Below are 7,585 nucleotides of genomic sequence, written 5' to 3'. Positions count from 1 at the left end.
TGAAAATCGATGTCCTTTCATGGGTCTCTTCAGTTTTGGGAAAAAAAAGTCACTGGGGGCCAAATCCGGTGAATATCATTATTGACTTCATTCAACATCTCCTGAGCGATGGTCATGCGATGGATCTTTTAAGCAAAATAAAGCAGTTTGGAACAAATTTCGCTGACACACGTCTCGTGCCCAAAACGTCCGAAAAGATAGCATGGCATGAGCCAACCGATATGCCAACATCTTCAGCAACTTCTCTGATGGTAATTCGGCTATTTTTCAACACCATTTCTTCCACTGCTTGAACGTTTTCATCTGTTGTTGACGTGCTGGGACGTCCAGGGCGAGGATCGTCTTCGACATCCTCTCGTTGTCTTGGAACAGTTTGTACCACTTATACGCATTTTTCTTACTCAGAGTAGACTCACTGTATGCAACTGTCAACATTTCAAGAGTTTTAGAGCACTGGATTCCATTTTTCACACAAAATTTAATGCAAACTCTTTGCTCCATTTTTTTCGACAGAAGAAAATCGCCGAGCACACCAAACCCTTCTAACCTTTTACGCCTCTGCCAGAAAAATAACACGAGCTATATAGTCACAACTGTGAATATATGATCGTGACGAGTGTTCCAACACAACAAAACAAAAAATTTAAAACTTTTATGTAAGTATCGTGCGAAAATTGAACAGTCACCTTACTTTTTGAACCCACCTCGTACACCAACCATCCTAACGGTTGACAATTCCATCTATCCTAGCATGACCGCGTCCGAGAAGTCATGCTGCAAAACTCAATATTCCGAAAAATAGTTTAGACGGTTGTTATTCTATTATTTTGATTTCTATTAGGAAAATTATACTCTTTTAAAGCAAATGTACAATTTAATGAATTCTTTAAAAGTGAACATTTGTTTCAAATATTTATCTGTATTAGTATTATTTATATTATTAATTCATTGCAAATCGACCCGCGCTTTTCAATACCTACACCGTTGAAACAGTTTCTTACAGGGTCACATCGATACAAGGCCGGGGCCTCCAATAAACGTCGCTTGACAAAAATAACTTAAGGATCGCGGTAGAGGCCGGAACCTCTCCAGTGTGGAGATAAGAAAATCCTTACATTTCAAGGCCGGTAAAATAGGAGAGTCTTTACTGTATAAGTTATATTACAACAAAACCTAAAATTATTGAAAAATTCAGAATTTTCTTTAGAATTTAATGTTTCTTGTTTCAAGTAATCAATTTCTGATGAAAAACGTCAACATAACCTTAAATTGTTCCGAAATTGGAAACATTTTTCGAAATCTATATCTAATTGTTTGGTACTAAAAATACCGACTTCCGACGTATGCAAGGCTAACATAAACCAAAATGTTTAAAAAGTTGTGATTCTCTTTTGAAATATAATTTTTTTAAATTAGAACTATCAATTTCTGACGAAAAACACTAAATAGTCCAAAATTTTTCTATAATTTACATATTGTACGAATAAGAGTGATTTTGGTTAGGAAATAGACAAGAACGCCTATATAGGATCGACTGATTTAGTCCGTGCAAGAACTCTTATATAGTCATTTCTTGTGTACCAATTTCAAATGTTAAAGAACAACGTAACCTAATATTTATAAAAATTTATGAATCTTTCTTGAAATCCGAAATTCTTCTAGCTTTGAACTTTATTATTTCAATTGAAAATAATTAGATTTATATCCAATGATTTTTGTTAAAAAATTTCAATTTTAATTAAAACACATCAACATAACCTAACATTTTTGAAAATTGTAAATATTCTCTGAAATCTGACAATTTTTGTTGTTGAAAATATCAATCATTTCCGATAAACAACTCCAACATAACTCATAACATAACAACTTGGTTGAACAATAATGATTTTTGTTTAAAAATATTAATTTCCTTTAGAAAATACTAACAAAACCGAAAGATCTTAGTGTTTTAAAACTTTTTTATCTTTGAAATCTAATAATTCTTTATTAATTTACCCATTCACGGTGTAAATCTCTAAAAACTTAAAATTATTGAAAAATTATAATCTTGATGATGATTTTTAATTCGAAATGTTAATTACTGTCGAAAAATACTAACATTCAACATGTACAATATTTTCAATAAATTATTATACAATTTTCTTATTTTAATTTACTGCGGAAGATATTTAATAAGCACAATTGTTTCTCAATTCATATACGGTTTTCTGTGATCTTTGAAGCATCTAATTTCCAAAATTAAAAGTTTTTTATCATATCAAAACTGTTTTTCATATCTTCCATTGTATTTTTAGCGTTCTAGCCGTATGTAAAACCCGCAGCATAGAGAATGAAAAGCCTGTGCTATTTGAAGCAAAAAAAGGATTCGATCCCAGAAACTCATTATCACCCACTTTATCTTTTAGGTCGATAAGAGGCCCCAGCACGGCTAGGGCTGGAACGCCTCTGAACGGATCTTTGATGGGAAACGGTGCCGCGACACCTAATACCGCGACACCGACTACCGGTCATTTTGAAGGAGCGCTGATGAAGAACAAAAACCTCGGGCAAGATATCCTGCCAAGTCCTGGACAACCAAAGCGGACGGAGAGCTTATATGTGGCGCCTGTTCGTGGATCGGCCGCTTCCGGAGGAACTAGTGGAGGCGCTGGGATCAAGGTGAGTCTAGCTTACATTTTCTTCTTTCTTTTTTTCGAATCGCCTGTACCTTTTTACAGTCATTGGCATACGATCACTTCACTACTCTTCTTACATCTCTCAATTACTCGCATCCGGATCCGGTAACGACAAATAAACCCGGATCCGGTTTCAGAAACGTGAAATTTCCTCAGAAACTTAGACTGGTTTCTTGGTTTCTTCACCTCTGGTTCGTAGAAGATGAATGGATAGACATTTATTTTTAACTTATAGAAGTGGATACAGCAAAATATGTATCAAGTTTGTATTTCTGTAACATTTTATATTCCTAGTCAAGGATTTTTTTATGAGAAAATTTATACATGTAATCGAAAATAATGTATACACTATAAATTTAAATCGAGCAGAAATTGATCAGTCGGGGGATACCAAAAAAAGTTTGGTATTTTGCCGAAAAACACAACAATATTTTCAAAATTAAAAATCGGAAAGGATGACGTTCACGAATAATTTGTATTCATGCTCTGTTTAAAACACTTTTGCCAACGTTGTGTTGTGATTATGATAATGAAAATATTTATAAATAAAATTTTAAAGGTAAATTCAAATTTAGTGAAAATTACTCAATTATTATTTAAATTTATCAAAACAATTATTTAAAATCTATTAGCTAATAACAATTATAAAATATATATACATTGTTCTGATTTTTTTAAACATAACAGAAACTTTCACTAAAAAATTATTTCACCAAAAACTATAAATGATTGAAAACTAAATAAACAATTAACCTCAAATTTGTAAGTAATTTTAAAATTACATGATAAATCTATATTTATAAGTAACTGAATGCATAGATTACATTTACATTCTGAATACAATTTTGTTGAGGAATAGAAAAAATAAATAATAAATTCATTTAAAGAAAAAAATATTGATCATGCTTGCGTTTCTTGAGCAAAGTAAAAATGTGTTTCGGTCTCCCCCAACTGATATTTTACTTTTAGACTAGAAAGAACATTCTTCAGTAGGTTTTAAACCATTTACTGCAAAATTTGCAAAAATAATGTTAACTACCATTTGAACATTTTGAGAGTCATTTTAACAGATGAATCTCTCAATATTTCTGACTTAATGAAACATTCATATAAAATTACTGATTTTTAGCTCATAGAAATGTTCTTGATTAAATTCCTACATTTTAATAAATAATTAAAATTTACTAATAATGAATTATGTGTGCATTGAAAGTTATGAAATAAATCAATACAACTGACTGATTTAATTAGTGAAAGGTACTGATCAGACAATTAAAAATAAATGATTAATAAGCGGAACTTTAGATTATTCAAAATGACTGATTAAATTAGCATAAGCTACTGATTAGCACATTTTAATCATTCAAGTTGACTTAATCATCAGTGAATATCAAAGATAAGATATATTCAGATTTCTGATTTATCAATGAAAGAGACAAATTTGGTAATTTAGAATGACGGATTTCATCAATGATCGACATTGATTAATTTAAGAAGTCACTTCTGACAGATATAAATTTAGAGTGTACCTTTGGATAAAAACGTTGTAAACAGTTAAGAAAATAGCAGCAGAATTTTAATGTCGGATTTCACGGTGTATTCAGCAATCTTCAAAATTTATAGCGCCAAGTAAAGTTATTTTTATTACACATCCTTTAACCACAAGTGAAGAACGCCAGTGTTCAAACTGCCACTACCACACTATATCCAGTACACTAGTTTCAAGATACAAGATATGTAGTAAAAGAGCGAAAGTTTTACACGAAATCAACTTTATAGCACATTTTATTGCCGAAATATTTAATTAGTTACGACTTTAGAGATGTTGATTAGATTCTTAGATGAAATATAAACTCTAATTGTAGAGCTCTTAAATATCTTCTTCATGCTAAGAGGGTGTGCAAACAGATTGACAATAATACAAAAGAAATGATTTCTTATCTCCATGCTTCCTTTAATATTATATAAAAAATTATATTTCAATTTCTCTCTAGAAGAAAATCTCAATTAATCTGATAATTGATACCAATTACTCTACACTACCGACAGATAGTACCGGACCAGTAACCGGGTGACCAATTAACCATTTGCCTTGATTTTGAAAGGTGAATATAGATGAAAATATTTTCTTTTTATAAAAATATTTTAGTTGCGTTGTAAAAATTATTAAATTCTACGTTAAATGAGCCCTAGTTAAAGTAATTTGGCCTTGTTGACATGGGGTATATCAAGCTTAGCATGTTTTGGCAAAAAAATGATATTTCTTGAACCCATGAAGATTTTAAAATATATAATAGCTCAAATCAAAGGTCAAATCCTAAAGACCACTTTTGTAAAATATAAAATTAATGAATTCATTTTCGTAACTTCTATTAAGAGTTGAAGTTAGTGTTCCGAACCATCGGTAGCGTAAATTAATATTTCATCCACTGACAAAGTTTGTGCACCCCAGATGCAAAATTTGAAAACAATTAATTTTTCTATATTAATATGAATTTTCAAAATTTCACGGATCATGAGCCTGAAAATAAGATTGAGCTTGAATTAAAATAAATACAATAACTTCCAATTCATGAAATTTCAAATGACAAGATTTATTTTAGTATACATACCCCATTGCGTAAGAGTGAAGAATCTCCAGCTCGCATATTAACCCCATTCAACGCTTTCCTAAACCCACCTATATCTGTACCCCCGAAATTCACAACCCATCTTGCCAACATTTTTTTCTCTGACTTTCTGTAACTGTGTGGCGTTTTGTGCTGTGTTCTGTGCATGCCAACCCAGGACGCAAGCCGGATGGTCCCCGCCTTCACCGCAACAGCAAAGGGTCGCGCAACCCTATAAGTATAAGTATCACAAAAAATACATCGATATGCGAATCGCAGAGCTTGCCAAAGCGATTCGAGCCTTAAAGAAAGGTCGCATCCTCTCTAAAACTGTCTGTCCTATTACAAATGCCTCGCTGTGGTATTGCTGCACCGTTCATTTACCAGGGAGTATTCGCACAAAGTTTACATCTCGACTTATTAAAATGGTCCAAAAATATTATTTTTTATGGATAAGAAATTTATGGCTTTGTTGATTCACTAATTTCTTTCAATTTAAAAGATGAAGTAATAGTAAATCGTACAATGTTCAAACGGTCTGAAATATATTTTTTTACTTAAGGGTTACCCAAGAGAGTATGAAAATATAAAACTAAGAGATCAAGGAATGTATTTAAGCGCCGAATTCTATAATCGCCAATGAATTTTCTCGCTGAACAGCATGGGACCACGGTCACTTTTCGAAAAAGTTAAGAATTTTAATTTTAAAAGTACATATTTTTCAGGGTATTTAATCACGCATCTTTTTTATACGGATAAAAAAGTTTTAGCTTTTGTCGTTTTAAGAATGAAACAGAAAAAATCCTAATTTAGCTAGTTCTTGAGATTTTTTATTCAATTTACAGCAAATATTCTGCAGAATGTTCTACGAATAATGAAGTAACTAAAAAATATAAAATTTTGGTTTAAACAAAAGTTATACATTTTTACCAAAGAGATTGTATAATTCATGCATTTATATCTTCAAGCTCATAAGAATACAAGCAAATTCTGATAGAAAATAAACTTCCAGGGGGAAAGTTCTTCAGAAAAGTGTAAATATGTTTTGTATGAAAATAATTATTTAAAAAAGGCCATCAATAGGTAGTTAGGATAATTTTCTTTCAGCCTCTCGATCCTTTTCTTTGCACGTTCGTATCAACGAGTACCGGAGTGTACCAAAAAGCACTTTTTTACAAGAATTGCTTGACAGTTTAATTTTCAACGTATAAAACTTTTCATTTAAGGAAACCAAAAGAATGCAGCTTAGGTGATATTCAAATGTTGCGAGCAATGTTCACAAGAGAAAAAAACAAAGATATGGATAGATATTTTCTCACATGTGAAACGGATGTAAAAATTGCCTAAACATTTGAATATATTCATGACGTCACGTTTGCTTCCGCTCTGAAATAAAAGGGATTATTTGGATATATCTTTGTAAATGGCTGGTATAGCGGTCAAGTGCTAATAACTAATTTCAGCCAAATCGGCATTTTTTGTTTAATAAGAAATAAATGTTTCATTTTTATTTAAATCTTTATTGCACCACTGTTCTAGTGCTTTTCAATTTCAATAAATAAGTCTTAAATCAGTATAATAATGATGTGAAAATAATTACTAATATTTTGAAGAAAGAAAAAAATGGTATGATGTTATAAATAAATTAATGAGCAAAATTCATTTTTCGTCATTTGCAATGATTAGTTGTTGAACTAATTTATTTTTGCATGCAATATCAGATTAATTAATATATGTATATGATTAGTTACAACCAGCCCCTCTTTTTCAATTATTTAAACAGTTTTGTTAACAAATACACCATTTACACAGTTTTCAAGCTATCTTTATGGGTAGGCTCAATTTTTTTTGCAGAATAAACTGAACATTTTTTTCAATGACTCCTAGTTGTCAAACTCTGTAATTTACCTGACATTTTTATTTGCATAAACTATTCGTATAAATAAATAACTATGTTCACGATTCTTCCATGAATAGTCTCAATTATTTTTTTACGTAATCTACTAAAGATGTCGCCAGTGTTTTCTTGCTATCATGTTTTTCGCATTACATAATTGTTAATTATTTAAATAATTTCCGTAAACAAATGCACATTTCGAATTTTTTAAATTAATGGTCTCATTTTTTTAATGAGCGAAAATGCATTTCTGTTGGACGCGAATGAACAAACCGCGCGGCTCAAACAAAACCTCCCTTATTTTAAAATTATTATTATTATTATTATTACACCATTAAGCCATTTCCCTTTCGGGGTAGGCGTGACTCACTCGGCAGGGGAAAGGAGTAGTGTGTGGATGGGAT

At 31.3% G+C, this 7,585-nt stretch overlaps 1 protein-coding gene across 13 annotated transcripts in view; it reads left to right on the top strand.

Annotated features, from left to right (window-relative positions):
- The window catches only part of LOC117167443 (junctophilin-2), a 219,730-nt gene that overhangs the window by 166,177 nt on the left and 45,968 nt on the right, over window positions 1–7,585 (top strand). For all 13 annotated transcript variants that reach the window (XM_033352389.1, XM_033352390.1, XM_033352378.1 and 10 more), the window contains one exon: window positions 2,406–2,658. In XM_033352389.1, coding sequence (XP_033208280.1) covers window positions 2,406–2,658 — 253 coding nt within the window. The remainder of the gene's footprint in view (window positions 1–2,405; window positions 2,659–7,585) is intronic.

This window comes from Belonocnema kinseyi, chromosome 2, assembly GCF_010883055.1.
Source record: "Belonocnema kinseyi isolate 2016_QV_RU_SX_M_011 chromosome 2, B_treatae_v1, whole genome shotgun sequence".
Taxonomy (NCBI): domain Eukaryota; kingdom Metazoa; phylum Arthropoda; class Insecta; order Hymenoptera; family Cynipidae; genus Belonocnema; species Belonocnema kinseyi.
Note: the sequence above shows the minus strand (reverse complement) of the source record. Positions and strands in the feature narration are given on the sequence as shown.